General features: G+C 28.0%; 1 protein-coding gene across 1 annotated transcript in view; it reads right to left on the minus strand.

Annotated features, from left to right (window-relative positions):
• The window catches only part of LOC127290579 (MAM domain-containing glycosylphosphatidylinositol anchor protein 1), a gene marked incomplete at its 5' end in the record, with an annotated part of 197,800 nt that overhangs the window by 97,644 nt on the left and 73,961 nt on the right, over positions 1-26,195 (minus strand). Inside the window, one exon of the mRNA XM_051319266.1 lies at positions 19,825-20,166. Coding sequence (XP_051175223.1) covers positions 19,825-20,166 — 342 coding nt within the window. The remainder of the gene's footprint in view (positions 1-19,824; positions 20,167-26,195) is intronic.

Below are 26,195 nucleotides of genomic sequence, written 5' to 3' on the forward strand. Positions count from 1 at the left end.
CTTTTTATTACACTGAGTTTAAAACTCGAGAATTTTTTTTTTCTACAACATTTATTCCTTCGAAATTTTTTATGACTGAACCATTTTTTTTTTTTTTTTTTATTGTCAACCAATTAAAAATTTTGTGCATTCATTTTTCTTTTAAATTGTTTTATTCTTTGTGTTAAGTAGGCAAAAAAAAAAAAGAAAATAATTTGGGAAATTTTATAGAATATTTTTCAGAATAATTTTCATGGCGAAATGTGTAATATTTCGTTGTTTTATTTGGATTGGCAGAAAAAAAAGAGGAATAAAGAAATCCAGTTACATTGTCGTTAAATTTTCCTCGAGAAGGAAAGGAATTCGCGCAATCTAAAGCTTTTGTCCTTTTACACGTGGTTTAATGTTTTCCAACATTTCAAATTTCAGGTAATACTGAGAAGTGGTGGAAGGAACGTAAACCAGCCCCAGTGAGTAGAGAGCGTCATAAACATTATAATGCGGACCTACACAAAATTGTTTGTGTATGTGTGTGTGTGTGCGCTTTATAGAGAGTCTGTATAGTGCGCTCGGTCTGTCTCATTCCCAAGCAACATTTTCAGTTCGTTCTCACATTCGTAATTCCCGCGCACACTACAAGTCTACAAGAGTTTACCTTAGCGAGGGATTCAACATAAAGTTGCTTAATGTACAGAGAAACCAGCAAGGTGTTGGCCGTTAAATCCAAAGTAGTGTGTATTGCTCCTATATATATATATATATATATATATATATATATATATATATATACATTTATACGTAAAAGGGTCAAAATATTTATACATCCTCTTATAACTGTTATATCCTTAAAACCTCATGTTAAACAAGAATCATGATTTTTTTTCATACACGAAAAAAAAATTTATTGCAGCAACCACAACTCCAATTCTAGAATAGACAAATTTTAAAAATTGCTGTAAACAAAGAAAATAGTGTTTCCAACAAACAGGTTTGGTCAAATCACACGAAACAATCTGTATTATCACCAAAAATTTTGTTTTCTTAAATTCGATTTGTGTATTTACCAAAATCAGCTTTTTTTGTAAAGACTACAATTGCAGTTTGTAGATAATACAAGAAATTTTTTTTTTTCGTGTATATTTCATATATTTTTTAAAACAATACATCAACGATTGTTAATCATCAAAAACAAATTTATTTTTCATAACAAATTCGAAAAAAAAAAATTTTGTATCCAGGTGAAAAAGTTCCCGGTAGTGACTACCGATAGTCACTACCGGTAGTCATTACCGCTCCCGCTACCGGAATATTCACTACCGGTTGTCACTACAGGTAGCCACTACCGGTAGGCACTACCGGTAATTTTTCCGGGAGTACCGGTAGTCACTACCGGTAATTCTTCCGGTACTACCAGTAGTTACTACCGGTAATTTTTCCGGTACTACCGGTAGTCACTACCGGTAGGCACTACCGGTAGGCACTACCGGGTATTTTTTCTAGACTACCGGTAGCCACTACTGGTAATTTTTCCGGGACTATCGGTAGCCACTACCGGTAATTTTTCCGGGAGTACCGGTAGTCATTCCCGTAATTCTTCCGGTACTACCAGTAGTTACTACCGGTAATTTTTCCGGTACTACCGGTAGTCACTACCGGTAATTTTTTCGTTACTACAGGTAGTCACTATCGGTAATTTTTCCGGGACTAGCGGTAGTCACTACCGGTAATTTTCCCGGGAGTTACAATCAAAATTTGTTATTTGGTAATAAATTTTGATTGTAATTCCCGCAAAATTACCGGTAATGACTACCGGAAGTCCCGGAAAAATTACCGATAGTGACTACCGGTAGTAACGAAAAAATTACCGGTAGTGACTACCGGTAGTACCGGAAAAATTACCGGTAGTGGCTACCGATAGTCCCGGAAAAATTACCGATAGTGACTACCGGTACTCCCGGAAAAATTACCGGTAGTGGCTACCGATAGTCCCGGAAAAATTACCGGTAGTGGCTACCGGTAGTCTAAGAAAAATTACCGGTAGTGCCTACCGGTAGTACCGGAAGAATTACCGGTAGGGACTACCGGTAGTACCGGAAAAATTACTGGTAGTACCGGAAAAATTACCGGTAGTGGCTACCGGTAATCTAAGAAAAATTACCGGTACCGGGAGCGGTAATGACTACCGGTAGTCACTACCGGGAACTTTTCCACCTGGGTATGAAAATCTCGAATGAAATTTCCCATATACAATTTTTTTCTATAAAATAAAAAAAAATTTCTATTCCAAACGATATGTGAAAGTATTTTTCAGAATTGTAAGTAATAGAATTATATGGATTTTGTAGTTATGGAAATATAAAATTGGTCTATAGAATTGGCGCGGTAATAGAATTAAAAAATAGTGAATATAATATATAAAATGAAAAAAAGAAAATATTTCAATTTCTTTCATGGAGAAGTATAAAAAATTATTAATATACAAGAATAAAAAAATGTTAGAAATATTCTCAAATTTCAACAAAAAAAAAATTATTTTATTCAAATCGGTTACTTGATTATTATAAAATAAATATTTCCAAGAACGTATCAAATAAATATTTATTTGAAAATAACTTTTATTTGAAATGTATTTAAACCAATAAATTAATGAATTTGAAACAAATAATTTTTTTTTAATCCGTAATAATTGATTTCGATTCGAAATTTTTAAAAAAAAGTATTTTTTTAAATAAAATTATTTTTTTTCAATATTTCTCGAAAATTTTCCAAATTGCTTTTAAAATAACTGAAAAATTTATAAACATAGTTCTAACAGTTTACTCTCTCTCTTTCTAAATCTGAATAAATAAAGATTCCATCGAATCGACACATTTTCCATTTGATAAATAAAGTGAAATTTGCACGCTATTATTTATAAAAACCAAATTTAAAAAAATAAAAATAAGTCGGAAATAATCAAACAATTTAGTATACTAAAGTTACAAAAAAAAATATTAATTTTCCTCTTAAACTCATATATAAAAGAAAAATAATTATGTTATATGAACATAAAAAATACCGATTTTGAGAGGACGAAAAAAACACATATACTTTTAACGTATGACCATCTTATCTTCATAAAAAAAAAAAAAAATTTTTTTTATAAGAATACCTTGAGGATATAAATGGTGGATTATGTGACACGAGTAAAGTTTTTGTGAAAAAAGTTTTCGATGAAAACTTTCGAAATTTGTCATCTTGAAAATAAATTCCTTTTTTTTTTGTCAAAGAAAAAAAAGTTTTTAATACTTTGTATTTTTACAGTGCGCGACAAAAATCAAATATATATATATATAATAAAATATTGATTTTCGTTTAAACCGATTTATCGCAAGAGATAAAAGTTTTTAGAGAGACAGATAAAGATGTGTGTTTAATATAACGGTCATTAAAGTGCGTTAATTTTACGAGCAATTAAAATCATTGTTTCTAACTTTATAGGTAAAATTTTGTTTTTGTTTTGTTTACACATATACACAATATGTGTATGATCGAAATTGCTTCCGGTGAAGTAACAGTTAGCCATAAATTAGTTTTGCCACGACGTTGCTTCTAAGTTCTTAGTGGGTTATGCATATATATATATATATATACAAGGAATCCTGAAACTACTCCACGAATCAGATGTCTGTGAAACATCTCGTATATGCAAATTTATCAAAACCTTAGCACTGTTAACGATTTCACATTCTGTGTAAATCTGAAATGCAAATTTCAAAACTCGGTATATATATCGAGATCGGCAAGCTTCGAGCATCGACATATACTTGAATATGATACATGTATGTATTGATGGAGGATAAAGTTTTGAGAGCTCACGTTCCCAATCGTTACATTATTTATATCCCATATTTTACAAGATATTAATTTTTAATCCATAATCGGTATTATTATTACTACTTTTTTACATTCTCAGCATGTGAGAAGGTGTTTTTTTTTATTATATATCTTCATTGTTATTTTAGCTTCACTATTAATGTCTTCAATATTATTATATTTTTATTGTTATTATATTTATATATCCATTGCTATTATAATATCACTATTAATATGTCTTCATCGTTATTATATCTTCAATAAAATTATATTTTTATTGTTATTATATTTGTATCTTCACTATTATTATGTCTTTTTAATTATTATTATATTTTCATTGATTAAATAATTTTTAATGTTATATAATAATAGTGATAAAAATAGAAAATAATACTTCAATGAAAATATTTCTTAAAAAAAAAAAAAAAAAAAAAAAAAACATAATTTCCGAGGGGTAATTTACTTAGGTAGTGAAGTGTACACTCTTCCTGTAATACTTGTGTAATAACGTGTAATATCGGATAATAATGCGTTATTACAGTGCTGTAATAACGCAAAAAAACTTTGTAATATCTCTGTAATAATGTGTAATACCGTGTAATAATGCGTTATTACAGTGCTGTAATAACGCAAAAAAAACTTTGTAATATCTTTGTAATAATGTGTAATACCGTGTAATAATGCGTTATTACAGTGCTGTAATAACGCAAAAAACTCTGTAATATCTCTGTAATAATGTGTAATACTCTGTAATAACGTGTAATACTTACAATTAGTAATAAGGGTAATATGAGGTGTAATACCGGTAGTCAAATGTACACATTTTTAACTAGTAAATTCCCCCTCGATAATTTCTTTTCTTCATGAGAATTTTGTCAAAATATTATTTTTAAAGTAATAAATTATTTATCAAATAAAATTTATAAATCTGTGCGATTATTTATTTTTTCTTTTTTCTGTGAAAATTCTGACACATAAACACACACACACACACACATTTTCTTGAATTGGTCGAGGAATTATTTAAGTCTAATCCGCGTCGTTTGCTGACGAAAACCGGTATAAAAGCACACGATATATATTCACGAGTGAAAATCGGACGAATTGTATTTCTATGCAACCGAATCACTGCAATCAGAGGAAATTACTGTAGCGAAAGTAACTGGACTGCGAAGCTTTAACACCGAATGTATCATGATGCGAATGTATCGTTGCTTCAAATACGGGATTTATCGTTAAAAAAAAAAAATATATATATATATATATTTCGAGTCTAGTTTTGCGTTTTGCGAGAAAAACGATCAACGCGATACTCTCACATCAAACTGCATATATATATATATATAAAAGTGAATATACATGAAAAAATAAAATGAACCCGGAATTATTTCTTTCTTTTTTTAAAATATAAACTGAATAAATTGCTGGAATCTGATCGAAACTTTTCTTTAGGAATAAATTGCCAGTAAAGCAATAATAAAGTGTCAATATTTTTGTATTTGTTTTTGTTTTTTTTTATTTTCGATAGAAATGGATATTGTTAATTATTATCAATTATAATAAATTAATCATTATTTTATAAAAAAAAAAGTTTATACTTTTTTATACCTATTATTATATAATATTAAATTATTATTATAATTGTTATGAATAGAAAATACAAAAAATAAAAAATTTTGTCTAGAGAAAAAGAAAAATAATAAAAGCAATATAGTAATTAAAATAAAAAAATCAAATGCTAAAAAAAGAAATAATTCGAAATGGAGGGTGGAATTTACTAGTTAAAAACGTGTACACTTGACTACCGGTATTACACCTCGTATTACCCTTATTACTAAGTATTACACGTTATTACAGAGTATTACACATTATTACAGAGATATTACAGAGTTTTTTGCGTTATTACAGCACTGTAATAACGCATTATTACCCGATATTACACGTTATTACACGTTATTACACAAGTATTACAGGAAGAGTGTACACTTGATTATCTGAGTAAATTCCCCCTCGTTCGAAATAATAATTTAAATAGTTGACACAGTTAGAAATATTTAAATAAACAAACAGAGAGAAAAAAAAAGATCAAGAACAATTTCACTTTTTTTTCATATAACAGAAAAATGAATTTATAAAATAATTTTTAAAATTTATAAATTAAATTTAAATTAGGATCAATAAGGGATCATTTAAATCATAAAATTTATTAATACTCATGTTTGCTACATTTAATCTCAAATAATGGGAAAACATTTTCTGTTTACAAAATGTAAATATTAAAGTAATTTCCATTATATTATGAATTTCATTATATCATATAACGTCGATTATGCAATTTAATTTCACTTTAATATCAATATAAAAAAAAAAAATACTTATCAAATTATAATATAAATATAAACTATTTTACAAATCTTTAACTTTTTTTTTTTGAAATTCCTTTCGAATTAAATTATTTATGTAAAAAAAAACAATTGCAAGGCATATTAAATAGTATAATTTTCAATTTACGAAAGATTTTTTTTCAATTAACAAACGTTTTTCGCTAAAAGTGTATGAGTATATATATGTGTGTGTGTGTGCATTGATTTTATCAACCGTTCGGCTTACAAAGCTTTTGCCTCGTAATTTGAAGTAAAGAGAAAAATCGACGAGAATCGCGCAACCCTCGAGGGTATTTCGTACAGAAATATTGTTTCAACTGTCGAGGTATTACTTGAAAGTGGAGAGAAATGTAAAATGAAAGAAGAGAACATAATGGCAAGAGAGAGAGAGAGAGAGAAGATAGTAGAACACGAGAAAAAGATGTTTATATAATCTAATTTTCCAGATGATTGGCATCTGGACTTGATTCCTTTTTCAATTTTTTTTCTGTTAAGCCGCTTTGTATATATATCTCTCTCCTCAAAATCTTCTCTTCTCCAATATTCTATAAATTCGCGAAATTATTTTCACCAACTTATTCGAACATGGACATTCCCTTATTTGCTCTTTTATATATATAAAAAAAAAGAAATTTTATCTTGATTTGATAAAAAGGAAAATTTGCTTTTGTTTTTCTCATCGTCGTCGTCGTCGTCGTCGTTAAATTAAGTTAGACGTGCGGGCGTTACTCAGAAATGGAAAAATCAACAGAAGGAAACTAACAGAGGGTTCTAGAAGAAGAGAGAAAAAAAAGAAAGAAAGTGAGAGATATATGTGTTTCAAACAAGTTGGAATAAAGATAAAAATTCCAAATAGAAAAAAAAATAATAATAATAATCAAGGTCAACTCTTTCGCTTTGGGGAAAGTTTTATTTTGAAAAATTGCCACTATGAAAATTTATGTAAAAAAGAAGTTGCAAAGTTGGAGGAAAAATTAGGATGGCACAAAATGCTATTATTTTTCCACCTCACACGTTCTGAACATTTCTCTTCTTTACCACATTTCCATACTGAGAAAGGAAAGGGTCGGGAGGGGGGGGGAGGGGGTAAAAAAAGTTAATATGTGGTCATGAAACAGAAAAGAGTTTCAAGATTTACGTATTCTCAAGCTAAGATTATTAATTGCTCTCTCCCCTTCTTCTTCTCTTTCATTTAAAACGTTTTTAAGAACTTATCCCATTCTTATGAAGAGCTTCTCTATTTGCAAATAAAAAATATAACCTAAGAAAAACCTCTTAAATTGAGAAGAAATTTTTTTTGTATACCAAGAGGAAAAATTGCATAAAAAAAATTTAAGAGGAATTATCTAGAACAGAAAAATTATTTTTTTAGTGAGGAAAAACGAAAGAAAAATATTTATGATACAAGTGCGGAAAGTTATTACTTTCCGCACGAAAAAGTAAATATAATTTGCAAACTGTTCGAAAAAGTGCCATTTTACGCACAGTTTTCCGTAAGTGAAATCCAACTTTAGAGCTTAGCTAAAAATAAATTTTAGATAAAGTGATGCAAAAAAAAATAAAAAAAAAAATATATAGTTTGCTTTGGATAAGCAACAAGGAGTTACAGTTTCGTCGTGAATTGCTCTCTTCTTTGACAAGCTGATATGTAACGAGTTCAGCGGTGCGAGTTTCACCTTAACCATTCATGTCGAGTGTGCAAGTACTCTCAATCAATCATATTCAAATCTAACGTGCTGTAGCTTGCGATTCGTTTACTCAAAAGCGAGCTCTTATATGCATATATATATATATATATATATATGTATACATATACATATATGCGTAAATGTAGAAGTGATCTGACGCATCAATATGATCCCTTTTCCAGTAAAATGAAGTACCAAAGTGGGTACTTTGTAATAGTTCTTCATGACGTTTCTCCACTTCAATGATTTTTTTCATCTCACAAACATAATATTTCTCTATGGCTTTTTTTCAAATTTTGCAATTTTTATAATAGAAATTTAAATTATAAAATATGTTTGAAACTAAAAAAAAATATTTGAAATTTCAGATTCTGAGTGAGAAAAATAGACTTTTTCGCACTAGGTGCCAAAATCGACTTTTTCACACTAGGGATCAAAATAGACTTTTACACACTAGGGGCGAAAATAGACTTTTTCGCACTAGGTACCAAAATCGACTTTTTCACACTAGGGATCAAAATAAACTTTTACACACTAGGGGCGAAAATAGACTTTTTCGCACTAGGTACTAAAATCGACTTTTTCACACTAGGGAACAAAATAGACTTTTACACACTAGGGGCGAAAATAGACTTTTTCGCACTAGGTACCAAAATCGACTTTTTCACACTAGGGAACAAAATAGACTTTTACACACTAGGGGCGAAAATAGACTTTTTCACACTGAGGACTAAAATGGACTTTTTTCAACTTTAAGGACAAGAATAAACGTTTCAATTTAACTAAAATTGAAGTTTTTTATCCCTAGGGACTAAAATCGAGTTTCTTCAAAATCATCACAATATATTTTGTATATTTGAAATTTTCTTTCTATTAAAATTGACTTATTTGGATCATCACGACTTGATGTATTGTTATATATATATATATATATATATATATATATATATATATATATATATATATATATAATAAAGTTATGTTATTTCCTGGGCAAATAATAATTGACCGATAAGGGGATATATCTTGAGTTTGGAAAGGGGCTGTTATTTCTTGCTGAGTGGCAGTAGCTTTCATTGTCAAGACATCTGTAGTGAACGTGACTAACAGAAGTCAAAGGTACTTGATGCTACAACTTCTATTATCGACGACTTTCCCCCAATGGATCCCGCGTGAGCTTCCACACGGTGAAGTAAGACTTTGTTCATGAGTTTCACGTTCATGTCAGCACACCCTGAACTTAAGACGTAGGTTCGTGCCATTTCTCAAGATACTCTCTCTCTCTCTCTCTTTCTCTAGTTGTGTGAATCGTAATTGATTTACAAGGTTCGTTCAGTGTCGCTCAAAACGAAAACAAAAAGCGCACATTCGTAATTTCAATTTGTCGCTGTCTTATAAAAAACGTAGTGAAAAAAATATATTATATTTTCCATTCAATCATGTTTAGGTATTTTAATTTTTCTTTGTTTATTCATTTTTAATGTCTGACTATATTCTGATTATTCTACTGAAATATTAAAGTATTTTTTAGAAATTGTTATCAGAAGTTGATATGAAAAAAAATGAAATTAATATAATATATTTTTTAAAATATATTTTAATAAAGTTGATAATTGGAAAATAATTAATTAGTAGTAAATTAATTGAAATTTATTAATTAATATAGTTAAGTAATTAAAATTTACTAACAGCAATTGTTACGAAAAGAGAAAATGAAAATCCACTTTTCCAATGTCTGACTATATGTTGAATTTACTACTTAAATTTATAGACAGATTTAATTGGTGGAACTTATTTTAAAATTGTTTTTAGCAGTTATTCTTCATTTCTAATTGTATTTAGTATTTACTCAACTTAACCGTTTAATGACTTGGAAATTTTTTAAAATCATTACTAATTTAATAAAAAAAAAAAAAAATAAGAGACTCTCTTCTTATAATTATTACAGTTTTAGAAAATCACTGATCTAGATGAAATGCGCACCTGTAACATTATTCTCCCTATAAAGAAGGATTAGTTGGAGTTGACTTGAGGGGGGGGAGAGCATGAAAAGACTTGATCCTGGTCGAAGTTTTCTCTCTCGCTATTTCTTACGTCACTCTTTTTCCATCTATATAGTTAATCGTGATAGAAACTCATTGTAACTCACTCTCTCTCTCTCTCTCTTTCTCTCCGAGAGGAACAATGATAATGTTCCAAAAAAAAAAAAAAAAAAAAAACGCCTCAAGCAACGCAAAGGGGGCTTGTTACCACCGCGTATATATTCTCTCCACTTTCGATTCTCGACTTTCATTGAAAATTCATTTCATCCGTCGGATCCCACGGCCAATCTTCCTTTCCATTTAATCTCGAGTCGCTGGCCGGAATATCAATCCTCTTACAGATAGTCAAAGGAGATAGACTCAGATTTGAAATAAAAGTTTCCCTCCGGTTCAAGATAAAAATATATCTCCTGACAGATTCTTTTCAGATTTTTCGTTATGTTCCATTTTTCGTACATGATTTTTACGCGAAAGGCATTCTTATTTCAGTTTTGAGTAAAATGATTTTCTCATCGATTTACTCGTGTGGAAAAATCTTTTTGTTTATCTCTCTTATTTTTCCTTTTTTTTTAAAAAAAAAAAAACTTCATTCTCTATTACATTCTTTTGTACATATCATATTCTTTGTTTGAAAGGATCTATTACTTTTGTGAATTTCGATTGAGACGTTTTCTATATTCTTGTGCTTTGGAAAAAAAAAAATCATATATTCTTTTTTCATATTTAACTTTGGATATATATTTTTAAATATCGTTTTTTCTAGAATTATTTTTTTATATCTCAATTTTCTTAAATTGAAATTTAAAATAGAAAATAAAAGTTAAGAAAATCAAAATATCAGTGACATTTATTTTTTTTTTTTTTACAATGTTGTATATTCTGACCTAGATTACGTTTACGTATATTTTTTCATCAACACCCAAGTCCTGATGTTTCGAAACAGAATATTTAGTTCATCTATAAATCCTTTTGCAAAATGGGTATTTGCAGTTCAACCTCAGTTCTTTTAATACATTAATGCACCACGTGAATTCAGAGAGAGAAAGAGAGAGGAAGAGAGAAGGAGATTTCCTCCTTCAAATTGGTGATGAATTTTCATTTCGGATTATATTGGTCCATAATCTTGATTAAATAGACTTGATCTCACGTGAATCAATGTTAATAAAACTAAAAGTATCCAATAAAAGCAGGTAATTTCCAGTAAAATTACCATTATCCTCTTTTTATTTTTTTTTATTTTCTCTTAACAGAGTATATCCTCTCGAGTTCGTTCATGGAATTGCGAGATTCAAGTACTCTCGGGAAAAAACGAGAGTAAAATTAATTTTTTATCTTTACAGTTTAACAACCAAAAGAGAGCAATCAACTATTGCGACAATTGTCTATTTGTCATTTACATTTCACATTTTATGTTATATTATTATTATTATTATTATTATTATTATTATTATTATTATTATTATTATTATTATTATTATTATTATTATTATAATTATTATTATCATTGTTATTATCATTATTATAATTTTTATTATTGTTTTTTTATAATTATTATTTTTATTATTCTAGAATAAATTTCATTAAAATAAATATAATTTGTTAATAAAATATATGATGCAACAAAAAGAATAATTATCCTTTTTTTTCTATTGTAAATTTATATACCGTGTACAGACACATCGTAAATTTTCTTAAAACATTTTTCAGTATGTCATAAAAACAAGTATAACAAGCATCTTCTGCTTTTTCCATGTTCCAATTTTCCAATAAAGTGATGTTGTCTTTTTTTTTTTTTTTTTTTTGCTTGTGAGCGATTAAATAAACGCTATACTTTCCTTAATGAGACGCAGTTCCTTTGTCATAAACCACATTGCCGTTGTGGAGCGACGCAAGTACTTAATCAAAACGAAAGTCCAATTTTTTTTTCATTTATCTAAAATGTATCATTTCTTTGTTGTATATTATATTTCAACAAAATTTTTCAATGTGATCCAATGGCAAAAAAAAAAAATGTAAACATTAAAAAAAGAGTTCTCTTTTGAAAAAAAAAAATTCAAAAAATATTTTTGATCTAAGAATTTTTTTTTTTTATTTTAATTAGATCACTTTAGAAATTTTGCCTCTTAATATATCAACACTGTACATCGTTTATACACCAACGCGGATGTCATTAGAATGTTATCTCGCTGTTATCTCTTTACACGCATGCTTTACCTTCATATTTGTCGCTCATGTGATGTGCAAACAACACGTGTATATATATTTACTTATATATATATATATATATATTTACTCACTGAACTACAAATTTTATTAGCAAAATTATTCAAAATTTGAAAATATAATTTTTTTAATTTTTTAAATTTGGAATTTTATTAACTTTTTTAATTTTATTGAATTCTTTTTTTAATATATTTTAAATATATTTTTATTACTAAATAATTGTTGTAATAAGTTAATATATAATAAACGTAATTATAATAATTATTATTACTACATTATTACTTTTTTATAAAATTATGTAATCAGTAGAAACAGAGCATTTTGGTCAGACACTGATTTAAAAAAAAATTCCAGTGAGTAGTATAGACACATTTTAATCAGACAAACTAATCATATTTTGCAGTAGGCAAAGAGTATTTTAGTCAGACAAATGTATTAAGAAATATTTTTTAAGTATTTCAGGTGCATTTTAGCCAGACAAAATGTATTAAGAAATATTTTTTAAGTAGTTAAAGTGCATTTTAGTCAGACAAACGTATTAAAAAAAATCTTTTTTCAGTAGTCAAAATGTATTTTACTCAGACAAGTGTATTAAATAATCTTTTTCAGTAGACTAGACGCAATTTAGTCAGACAAACGTTTTATCAACTCTTTTTTAAGTAGTCAAGGTGCATTTTAGTCAGACAAGCGATAAAATCTTGTAGTCAGTAGTTAAGGTACATATTAGTCAGACAATTAAACTTTATTTCGAAAGCTTTTTTTAGTCAGACGATTGTAGTAAAGAAAAATCTATTCAGTAGTATAATCGCAATTTGGTCAGACAATACTATTAATAAAACTTAATCGACAATATGTTTGACTAAGAAACGAATATGTTTTTTTTATTTTTTGAATTCTATTTTCTTATTTATTTATTCAGCGTTTTTTTTTTTTATTATTTTATTTTCTTGTAAAAATTACGATTTTATGATTTATGCTTATTTGTAAATAATGTGAAAACTCGAAAAAAAAAGAAAAAGAATATTTCGCATAAGTCCAAAAACACTTTCGTGAACACAAGGCATGTGGATAATGACCATATGTGGAAAATTTAAATAGAGTACGAATTTTCAGCAAAGTAATTAGAATTTTGCTAGCGTGCGCGTGAACCCCATATATACCTATATAGAAGGAACACACAGTGATTCCATACCAGATGTAGGACAGAAAAATATGCTTTAGTGAGTTCAATTTTCGTTCTCTTTCAAAAAAAAAAAAAAAAAAAAAAAAAAAAAAAAAAAAAAAAAAAAAAAAAAAAAAAAAAAATAGTAAGAGGGGGAATATTGGCGTCATTCGCGCCAGGCTTTACGCCCTTTTTGCCGTAGACGAGGAACGTAATTATGGGTATTCCTTTCATCCGGACTAGGAGATATATCTCCCGCCAGTCAGCTAATCCCACTTCTATGCTTTCATCAGAGGCTCAAAGCCGGTTCAAGTGACTATACGTACTATATTTATATATGTATAATTTTCGAATATATATATATATATATATATATATATTATATACATATATACCCGAATACGAATATGTCATTCGTTAATCAAGCAATGTTCATTAATTTCAAGTCCCTAGGCTATAATAAATATTTCAAGTATTTTAATAAAATTATTTTCAACTGACATCATAATCATCATCATTGAAAAGTGTCATTTTTTTTCTAAAAAAAAAAAAACCACTCGCACTTCATTCCGAAAGTCAATTACCATTTTGATTTAGTGGGCCGGGAACGTGAAATAAAAAAAAAAACCCCAACAACAACATTCGAATGATTTGAAATGGAAAAATAAATCGACGAGCGTGTGTATGTCCTTTGTGTAAAATAAATTTTAGTTTTATTCTCTCCCACTATATTTATTTATATATCGTGCGAGGTTGTATTTTATACTAAATTACATTATGTTTCAACGATGGAGATGCAATTATTGATTTTCAAACAACCTGTTGGCACTTTAGTCAGCTGTGCTGTATATATATATATATATGTATATCACGAGGCATATATGGGAAAATAATTAGATGTATGATATTATTTGCGTTTTAATTACAAGAAAATGAGGTTCATTAAATTTTCGTGTACGGGACATGTATTTAAATAGTAGTTAAATATATAATTTAGAATTTCTTGTAAAAATTAATTAGAAAATTAAAAAATTAATTTTCATAATTTTTTTTCTTTTGTAACAAGCGACGTTAATTAATTTTCCTAGATAAGTTTTGCGTTTATTAATCAAAAAAGTTTAAATTAATTATTTTCACTTAACTTGCAACTCCTACCACTCGAGAAAGACGATATATTTACGAACTAAAGAAGGAAAAAAAAATCACAAAAAAAGAATTTATTTTCAATTTCTTTTTTTATATATATATTAACTGGTTGCTATGGTAAATATTACCATGGTAACCATTCGAGTGTACGACGGACGGACGGATAGACGCCATATCGAGCCGCACTGAACCTTAAATAACCAATTTTTTTCGTTTCAAAAATATTTGCAATTTTAAAAATAAAAAATTGTGTAAAATTCTATTATCTTCATTTTGTTTTTTCATTTCATTTTTCAAAAAAAAAATATAAAGAAATACTAACTAATTCAATAAACAAGAAAATGCTGAGCAAAAATTTTAAAAAAAAGGAAAGTAATGCAAAAAAAAAATTATTGTATAACCTAATTATTATTTACGGATAATATTTACTGTATAAAGGGGCTTTCAGGCGAAATTTTGACAACCTGACAAATAGAACATGAGGAAAAATGTGAATTTTGCCCCGCTCACAAATATCGATTGGCAAAGTAGCGCTTTATGTATCACTATGACAGGGACCTCGTGGAAGAGGACAAAATCTGGTGAGTAATGATAATGGAAAACTGACGTACTATCTATATATTCGGTAAATGGATCGTCTGCCCAGTATACACCGTTTTGTTGTACCTACATACATGAGTTTCATGTTATTTATGCAAAAGTAGAAAGTTATCTGAAAGTTCACACAGTAGCCTTAGTGGTTTTGTCCCTGCACAAAAAAAACGAAATAAAGGGGAAAAAACGAAATAAAAGAAAAAAAAAGATTTTTTTTAAATAATAGAAATTTTCCGTGTGAAAAACAAAAGGAATTTCCACTTTGCTGATTTCAATATGAGACGAGACCCGTATCTGACAAACTATAGTGGAAACAAGGGTGAGACTGTTCATCTGATAAATTTACATCTTGGTGACTTCATGCATAAGGGATCATGACGCCCGTATCAATCACGATTTTCCTTAACTACAAGAGTTAACTTGAGAAACATTGCCATCACAATGGAGTGAAAAAGTTATTTTTTTTTTTTAAATAATTTTCTTGTTAATTTTTCTTTTTCTTTTCAATTTTCAATTTTAGTAAATAATTATACTTCCGGAGTAACTAAATTAAAAAAAGACAATTTTAACATAAGTAAATTTTAATTTGACATAGATTTATATTTTTAAAATTTTTCTCATTACAATTTTAGTAGTAAAAATCAATTTTAATCAGAGAGGCAATTTTAATTGTACCAATTATAAAAGTAGTACAAATCTACTTTAGTCAGACAGAACGATTTTTATTTTAATAAATTTGATATCACTAGTAAAAGTCGATTTTAGTGATTTGAATTTTTTTTTAATTTAAGAATCAATAGTAACAGAAAGTTTTATTTAGAACTTTTGCTGTTTTGTTTTTGTTGTAAGTAGTAAATGTAAATTTTAGTCAGACAGAATAATTAAAATATTTATTATTGTCGTATCCCAGGTGAAAAAGTTCCCGGTAGTGACAACCGGTAATTTTTCCTAGACTATTGGTAGCCACTACCGGTAGGCACTACCGGTAATTTTTCCGGGACTGCCGGTAGTCACTACCGGTAATTTTTCCGGGACTACCGGTAGTCAATACCGGTAATTCTTCCGGTACTACCGGTAGTTACTACCGGTAATTTTTCCGGTACTACCGGTAGTCACTACCGGTAATTTTTTCCTTACTACCGGTAGTCACTGTCGGTAATTTTTCCGGGACTACCGGTAGTCACTACCGGTAGTCATTACCGGTAATTTTTCCGGGAGTTACAATCAAAATTTTGTTATTTGATAATAAATTTTGATTGCAATTCCTGGAAAAATTACCGGTAATGACTACCGGTAGTCCCGGAAAAATTACCGGTAGTCACTACCGGTAGTACTGGAAAAGTTACAGGTAGTAACTACCGGTAGTACCGGAAAAATTATCAGAAGTGACTACCGGTAGTACCGGAAAAATTACCGGTGGTAAATACCAGTAGTGACTACCGGTAGTACCGGAAAAATTACCGGTAGTGACTACCAGTAGTGAATATTCCGGTAGCTGGAGCGGTAATGACTACCGATAGTCACTACCAGGAACTTTTCCACCTGGGATCAGTAGTAAAGGTCAATTGCTGTCAGACAACACTTTAAACAAAAATTTATATGAAAGTCAAATTAAATCAAAAAAATCGTTTTCAAATTAAAACTAAGAGTATTAAAAATTAGTTTTAGGTTGACAAAACTGAAAAAAAATTGCATTACTGATAATAATAAAATTTAATCGTACAAATAGTTTTTGCAAAATCTAAGTATAAGTAGTAAAAGTCGATTTTAGTCAGACAAAGCTATTTAATTTTTTTTAAAATTTTAGTAATAACACTGTAAAACGAGGGGTATTTATTTAATACAAACTTTAGGTACTAAATTGCCCCTTGGTTCTATTTTAATACCTAAAATTGGTACTATTTTAGTACCTTTTTTTTACAGTGAATATATTTTTGATTTAAGAGGATTTTCGCAAGAGAAATTTTTTTCTCGTTTCAAAGAATAATTTTTTTTTTTTTCAAGTGAAATTCAAAAATTTAATTTTTCAGTAAAAATACAGTATCGAGTGGTATTTGAAAGAAAAAAATTGATATTAACAGCTATCAAATGGGTTGAAACACTTTTAAATGAAAGAGGAAACGAGAATCTGACATCGCTTAGTTTTCGTAAGCGCGTGTGCATGCATTACGAGCCTTAAGTAAGCGTATAATCTAGACTAAAGTCTAGATACGATATAGACCCAGAGTTTCCGAGTCTGGGTAAGAAGAACCCGTTCAAGTGATATATATTCGTGGTCTCGAGTTGCACGAGACCCCGTCGTCGGTGCACACTTCCCGTTTTTGTTAGAGGCAAGAGTTAATCCCTGCACTGGCAAGTTTCCCTGAAAACTGACTGAAACTCCTTCCTCTCGTATTCCTTCACTTTTAACCCAACCCCCCCCCCCATCCCCCATTTACTCGCTCGCCACTATTCTCTCACTCTCTCTCTTTTTTTCTCCCCCTCTTTCTCTCTTATGGTCTTTACCGTCACTAGAAGCAAAGTAAGAGGGCGTGAGAAAATAAACTACAAGACTATACACAGGCCAGTCGCTATACAACCATATAGTGCGACACCAATGTTCTCACTGGAATAATTTAACCGTGCACTATGTGCGTGGCAAAAATACTCCACTTTTAATTATCTCATTTTTTCCACATTTTATCATCTTTCATAACATCACTGAACTGAAAAATTATGTGGATATTTTTCTTTTTTCTCTTCGCATTTATAATGCGTGAAAAAAGTATTCAATGATTTTTTTTTTAGAAATAGAATTATAATTTCTTTTAATTAGAATTAGGACGAATTTTATTCATAGCAAAGAAAATTTAATTTTAAATAAATAAATATCACATTAAAAAAGTAATTCTCATTGTATTGGATTTCTCTTAAATGGAAAAAAAATCTTTAGATCAGCGATATGTTTCACTAAAACAGGAAAAGTTTTCGCTATTTTAAAGAAATATATCGCTGTTCTAGAAAAACTTATCGCTGTTCCAGGTAAAGATTTTTTTTTGAAATATATTTTAGTACACTGAAAAAAAAAAATTTATTTGATTCAAATACTCGATTACTTGACTATTACTCTCTAAATTTGAATTAGTAAAAAAGTTTACTAATTTTAATTAGTGACTCACTTTTTGCTTCTCAATTAGTAAAATTTTACTAATTATTATTAGTAACTTTTACTAACAATTAGTAAAATTTAATTAATTCTAAAGCAAAAAGTGAGTCACTAATTTAAATTAGTAAACATTTTTACTAATTCAGATTTAGAGAGTATCAAATAAATGTTTATTTGTATCAAATAAATGTTTATTTGTATCAAATAATTATTATTTGAGTCAATTAAATGGTATTTGTTTCAAATACAGAAATTATTGCACTGAAAAAATTGTATGGTCCGAGCACTTAAATGTTCAGTTAGTACAACCAAACTTTGGTTAGGCTAATCAAACAATTCGGTTAACACAACCAAAGTTTGGTTGTACTGACCAAACATTTTTTTCAGTTTGCTTCAAATACAATTTATTTAATTCAAATAAAAATTATTTGGTTCAAGTAAATATTTATTTGATAATAGTCAAGTAATCGAGTATTGGAATCAAATTTTTTTTTTCAGTGTATTCATATATATTTATATATTTTTCAAAAAATAAAAATCTTCATTTAAAAAGAATTTCCCTATTGCATTTAATTATCTGTTTTTGACACTAAAATCTCAAAAAAAAAATTCCAGGTATTAATGTCAAGACAATCAAATTAATAGAATTTTTCGTAACAAATATTTTGTATTAAAAAAAATAACAAAAGAGGGATTTTTCTGTTAATTGGAGATTACTCTTTTTGAGTGTAGTTATTTAGTTTCTTTGAGAAATATTTTTAATATATATTTATTTATTTAATAAAAATTTTATTGTTTCTCTTTTTATTCAAATAAATTAAATTTGGTTAAAAAAATTCACCCTAGTATTCGAAACACAGTTTCGCTGCATAATATTTGAAATCGAATATGAAAAAAGAGAAATGTCGATTTAAGTGCATATTTATAAAAATGAAACATTCTTTCTCGTTTTTTGCGTCGACATATTCAGGAGAAATAGTTTTATTTTTATTCCAGTCTGACCGTATCGTATTTACTTTCTATATATATAGTAGAAATGTGCGCCTTTTTTTGTCGGACAGAGGGTAATTGCGTATACACAGTGGAAGTGAATATGTTTAGTCAGACACACACGTGTATCTCTTCGATTTTTAGTCAGACAAGAGGATTCTCGTTTAACTAATTTTGTAAAAGTGAATTTTTTTTTTTTTTTTGTTTGCAATAGAGTCACGTTGGTTCAGGGACCAGAAAAAAAAATTCATTACAGAATTATTTGACTTTGTAAATTAAGAGTAAATTTTTTTTATTTTTTCATTTCGACCTACTGAATTATTTCTAGTTTTGATAAATTTACAATAAAAAAAAAAAAAAATATCCAATTTTTCTGCAAACGTTAATTTTTTTTTTTTTGATACTCCGCGATAAAATTCCTTTTTTTAAATTTCAAATAACGTATAAAAACAAAAAAAAAAAATTAAAAAATCCTGGTTTGGAAAAAGAATGTTGAAAAGCATTCACTTGACAAGATTTATGAAAATCTTTCTCTTATAAAACATGTAAAGAGAGAGTGTGTTGGCAAAAAAAAAAAAAAAAAAAATGATTAATTCATAAATTATGTAAAACTCACATTGAACGTCAAGTAGAATACTGGCGTTGAGTGGAGTTGGAAGTGTGACGTGTCGAGCGACACAAATAATGGTGGCATTATGATGACCCCTTAACACTTTGAGATGTGCTCCACTATGTCGACCAGAAGTGTTTGGTAAAATGGTGAGATTGTCTGGTGGTTGTTCAGGACCATCCAATGTTGCTTGAGATAAAGTCATGCCCCAGGCAAGAATTGGAGGTGGGTTACCACCATCCACTGCACACTCGAGTGTCAGTTCCGAGCCCTCTTTCACCGGTACAAACTGATTTCCTGGATCCAACCTTCGGCCATCTATCAACAAATACGTCCCTCGAGGCGCCTCTGAAAGCAAAGTTTAAAAATCTCATGTATTACCTATATATAGATGTATAAATATAGTTGTAGATATAGATATAGTTTTAGATATAGATACAGAAAGTAGAAAATAGAAAAGAAAAATACAGTTGAATCACTATACAATTGTTTTTAAATTGTCCTCAGGAAACTTGCGCGGATTTTTCACCTCGCGAGTTTTTTGATTTATAGCCACAAATATTGCAAAGGACTCTTATTTATCCAATAGCCAACGTTATTTTATATTTATTGTTCTAATAATAATTTTTATAGTCGTATTTTTTTATTCGCTAATTCATATTTATTACTCACATTCTTTTTAATGGAAATGATTTATTTTATTTTAAATTTCGATTTTGACTAATATAATATAGTTGATTCCAAAATAATAAAGTTAGTAGTAAAAGAGAGTTTTAGTCAGACATGATGTTTTTGCAAATTTTACATAAGTAGTATAGGTATAATTTTCGTCAGACGGAATAATTAAAATTTTTGTCATTGTTTTTTAAGTAATAAACGTCAATGTTAGACAAAACTGGCGAAAATAAAGTTTTATAAATAGTTTTAAAGTCAGACAGAACGATTTACATTTTAATAAATTCAATATCAGTAGTAAAAGTCGATTTTTGTCAGACAAAACGATTTAAATTTTAATCATAATGCTTGCTTATTTTTTATTTAATAAATAAATTTTTAGTCGAATAAAACGAATGCAAATTTTTATTTATTTTAAAATTTTTCTTCTTTTTTAAAAAAAAAAACAGTTTTTGTTTTCTCTATTATAAAAAAAAAAAAATAATAATAATGTCGAACAAAATAAACTGTAAAATTCACAACACGGGGTACATTCTCAATTTCAGGGATTTAAAACACAAATTTCCAATTGCCGTTATAACATCGACAATCTACTGATTTACGTTATCGAAAAAAATTTCATTTTCCGCTACTGCGGTCGCTCTGGAAGCAATGCATAAACTATTTTTCAGGAACAGCAAAAAAAAAAAAAAAAAAAAAAACACTAGAAGGTTTTTGAACAGATTTTGTAATCGATCTGTGAGAGTCGAATAAATTGAGGCATATACTGAAATAAAAATCGAGAACTCTTTTACGCGCACAGGTGTTACCTTTTCTTCATGAGTTATACTTACAAATTATTCTGACACTACGCCAAATTCAATCCCCTTATATTTTTTCGTCTATAAATCTTTTTTTGAAATCTTCAAACGATAAACGAAATTTAACGCTTTTCGCGAGTCCAAAAACAAAAAGGAAGAAAAAAATTACCTTTCGAGTGAAAAAAAACTTTAATATAAAAAAAAAATAATCCAATTTTTGGAAAATTAAAAATAGAAATTTTTTTTTTAATTGAATTTTTTCGCTAGTGGGACAGTTTTTTTGTGCCTTAATTAATATTACTGAAATTACAAAATGTCATTTGTATAAGTGACTTTATTTCGATGTAAAAGGACTAGTTAATGTCAGGAAAACAGAATAATAAATAAAACTGAGAGAATATATTTTAGTCTCTAAGAGGTAGAGTCAAGTTACGGTAAGTAACTTTCCACCAGGGTGGGAAATGTGTCGCTGTTCCATGAAAATCCCCCAAACAATAACAGGTTAACAGGTTACACGCCTCAAGAGAACGTGAGTTACCATCCGTTTCAGTCAGTGATGTTACATTGTCCTTTTCTTACGACACATGAACATTCAGGTTAATACTAAACTTAATTTCTTATAGAATTGATATTCAAATAAAAAATAATTATTAATTTTAATTACTTTAATAATTTAAAATACATTGAGAAATATATTTAAGCAGAGAAATCAAAATTTGTTTTTTTTTTAATTTAAAAACAATTTTTTAATTCTAATTTAAAAAATAAATTTTAATTTAAAAAAGATATTGAGTTTTATAATATAAAAAAAAATTTTTTTTATTAAATTAAAAAAAAGTTTCATTAAATTATATAAAATTTATTAATTTAAAAAATTGATTTTAATTTAAATTCACAGAATACAATTTCGAGGATAAAGCAAAATTTTCAAAATTAAATGAACGTCATAATGTTTCGTGGGGTAAAGTAATTAAATTTTGTAAAAAAAAGTAAAAATATTTTGACTAAAAGTTAATTGAATTGAAAAAATAACAGATAAAGATAATTGAAGGATTAATATTGGTAGAGTCTAAAATGTTTATTTTTTTGGAAGGGGTAGATTACGGTTGAACTATCATTCAGTTTAACGCCATATGCATTTCATCAGCAGAATATATCCAATCATACCTTGGCTAATTTCAATTTTGCCTCTTCACTGTGCATGAATCGAGATGGTTGTAATCGTGCCAGATTTAATTTATATTATTCATCTCTTTTCTCTCTTCGCGCGCAACATATATATATATAACCCAGCAACTCGCGTCGATGGGTTTATTAAATTTTCGCTAACTATACGGTTTATCTTACACACGTATATGTATATATATATACAACAAGAAAATAGGTCAGTGATTATAGAATAGCTGAGAGAAGCATGGAGGACTCTATCCACATTTCTAAATAGCAACTTTCTAATTAAACGAGGCACAAACAAATGAATTTCACATATATATATATATATATATATATATATATATATATATATATATATACGTAATTGAGAACAAAAATTGGAGAAAATAATTTTTTTTCTAATTTGAAGGAAAAACGGTTTTCATTGTTAGAAAATTTAAATATTTTTTTTTATTTTGAAAAAAACAATTTTTTTTTTCTTAAATAAAATTAGTTTTATAACAAAAGAAAGTGTTTTTAATTTGAAGAAAAAAATGGTTTTCATTTTTTGCAAATTAAAATATTTTTTTTTATTTTACAAAAGCTTTGTTTACAGCAGTTGAATTAATAATTATCTTTTTTTTTCCATATTTATTAGCGCAACATTTTGTCCTCAATTATTAAGAAATTCATTTTAAAATTTAATCCTTAAATTTAAACTCTATAATAATAATAATCTAAAGATGTGTAATTTAATTTTAATCTAATCTGAGATATGAGATTTAAATTTAATCCAATGTAAAGGTATGTAATTTGAATTTTAATCTAAAATCAGTTTAAAACAAGGGGGTGTGGAGTAAATTGCAACGTGATTTTCTTTTCGATTATCAGACAAACTTTCTAGGATTATCAAAATATATATGAAAATGAAATTGTTCCCTTTTTTTTTTCTTTCTGAACTTTTTATTTAATTTCATGTCGTCTTAAAAATTTGTCAATATTTTTCAGGCTTCTCTGTCAGTAGTATAGGTCAATTTCAGTCATAAAAATTAAAACTATTTTTTATTAGTTTCAGTGTTAGTACTAAAAAGAAAAAAGAAGCCATTTAAAATTTTTTATAATATTTGTTTTCACATAATAATGTTAATTTCTGTTATCAGTAGTAGAACCAAGTTTTAGTCAGACAGATTGTTGCGATTTTAGTATAAGTAGTAATAGCAAATTCTAGTCAGACAAAGTATATAAAAATTTTCTTATTATAATATCAGTTGTAAAAATTAATATAAGCAAAAAAAAAAAAATATATTAATTTTTTATCAGTAGTATAAGTCAATAAAAGTCAGACAATACAATTGAAAATTTTATAATATTGGTATTAGTAGTAAAAACCAGTTTTTAATCAGACCAAGATAAAAAAAATATCAATATTTTTTAAAACATTTAATAAAATAAATGTATAATAATAATTATTATTATAAATTCGCTTATTAACGAATGGACAAATTGTTTTAGGATTAACGTGCAAGAAGTGTAAATTATTTTTGTAGAGGATTTGTTGTGGTAAAACAAAAAAAAAAAAGAACGAAAAGAAAATTGAACTTAAACAAAAAACGATGAGGAGAGAATTTTTTTTTTTTTTTTGGTACACATCTCTTGGACCAAAAAAAAGTGCTTAAGCTCTCACTCTAATTCTTCGTTGTCTGTCGCTAAGGACACAAATCACAGAGTAGGCCGTTTGGAAAGAATCCAAAACGACGTGACTCGAGTTGGCTGTCCAGCAATGTACGTTTGTTGAGTCTGGTGAAAGTTGGGATTTTTCAACAAAGCCGTTTATATTCTTCGCAGAGAAAGTATATGATCCTCGCCTGAAGCACACAGAGATGTTGTGGCGTTTTTTTTCATCCCACCCCCCCTTACCCTCCCTCTCCCATCCCTCTAACCCTTCGCTTCTAACCGCGTCACAAACGCATTTGATACACAGATTCTCGGGGATTTTCCACGTTTTTCTCCCCCTCATGTCCGACAATGTCCACTGATTAAAAATTCTCAAAACAAACAATTTCTTTTTTTTTTTTTTGTTGAAAAATAAATCTCTCGCAATGTGTGTAGAGAAGAATTTACTATAATATTTTGGGAAAAATGAAAAATAAAATTTTTTATTTTTAATTATGGTCTAATTATAATTATATTTTATGACAGTTAATACTTAATATGAAAGTTCCAACTTCAAAAATTTGAAATCCAAATTTCATATCAATTTGGTAATTTTGTTATTTAAACTTTCGGTATCACCATATTTTTAGTAGCACTTTTGATATCAATTTGATACTTTTGGTATCACAATATTTTTGGTGTCACAATAATTTTTGTATTACAATATTTTTGGTAACGATACTTCTGGTAGTAATACTTTTGGTAGTAATACTTTTGGTACCAATACTTTTGGTACCAATACTTTTGATACCAATACTTTTGGTACAAATACTTTTGGTACTAATACTTTTGGTATCACAATACTTTTAGTATAAATGCTTTTGGTACTATTATTTTTGGTATCACAATACTTTTGGTACGAATACTTTTGGTACTAATACTTTTGGTATCACAATACTTTTAGTATAAATGCTTTTGGTACTATTATTTTTGGTATCACAATACTTTTGGTACCAATACTTTTGATACTAATACTTTTGGTATCACAATACTTTTAGTATAAATATTTTAATACTATTATTTTTGGTATCACAATACTTTTGGTACCAATACATTTGGTTGTATTATTTTTGGTATCACAATACTTTTATTATCGATACTTTTGGTACCAATAATTTTGGTACTAATATTTTTGCTACCAATACTTTTGGTACTAATACTTTTAGTATCATAATACTTTTGTTATTGATAGTTTCGGTAGCAATACTTTTTGTACTCATACTTTTAGTATTATTTTACTTTTGGTATCGATACTTCTGGTACCAAAAGTATTGGTACCAATACATTTAGTACAATCATTTTTGGTATTACAATACTTTTGTTATCGATTCTTTTGGTCCTAATACTTATGGTACTAATACTTTCGTATCATTATACTTTTGGTGCCATTACTTTTAGTATTAATACTTTTGATATCAATTTGATACTTTTGTTATCACAATATTTTTGGTGTCACAATACTTTTTGTATTATAATATTTCTGGTAACGATACTTCTGGTAGTAATACTTTTGGTACCAATACTTTTGGTACGAATACTTTCTGTATCACAATACTTTTGGTACAAATACATTTGGTTTTATTATTTTTGGTATCACAATACTTTTATTATCGATACTTTTGGTACTAATATTTTTGCTACCAATACTTTTGGTGCTAATGCTTTTAGTATCATAATACTTTTTTCATTGATAGTTTCGGTAGCAATACATTTGGTACTCATACTTTTAGTATTATTTTACTTTTGATATCGATACTTCTGGTACCAAAAGTATTGGTACCAATACATTTAGTACAATTATTTTTGGTATCACAATACTTTTATTATCGATACTTTTGGTACCAATAATTTTGGTAATAATATTTTTGCTACCAATACTTTTGGTGCTAATACTTTTAGTATCACAATACTTTTCTCATTGATAGTTTCGATAGCAATACTTTTGGTACTCATACTTTTAGTATTATTTTACTTTTTGTATCAATAATTCTAGTACCAAAAGTTTTGGTACCAATAAATTTGGTACTATTATTTTTG

Source organism: Leptopilina boulardi, unplaced genomic scaffold (assembly GCF_019393585.1).
Source record: "Leptopilina boulardi isolate dan_hultmark-lab unplaced genomic scaffold, ZJU_Lbou_2.1 LbouV2_71, whole genome shotgun sequence".
Classification (NCBI taxonomy): Eukaryota; Metazoa; Arthropoda; class Insecta; order Hymenoptera; family Figitidae; genus Leptopilina; species Leptopilina boulardi.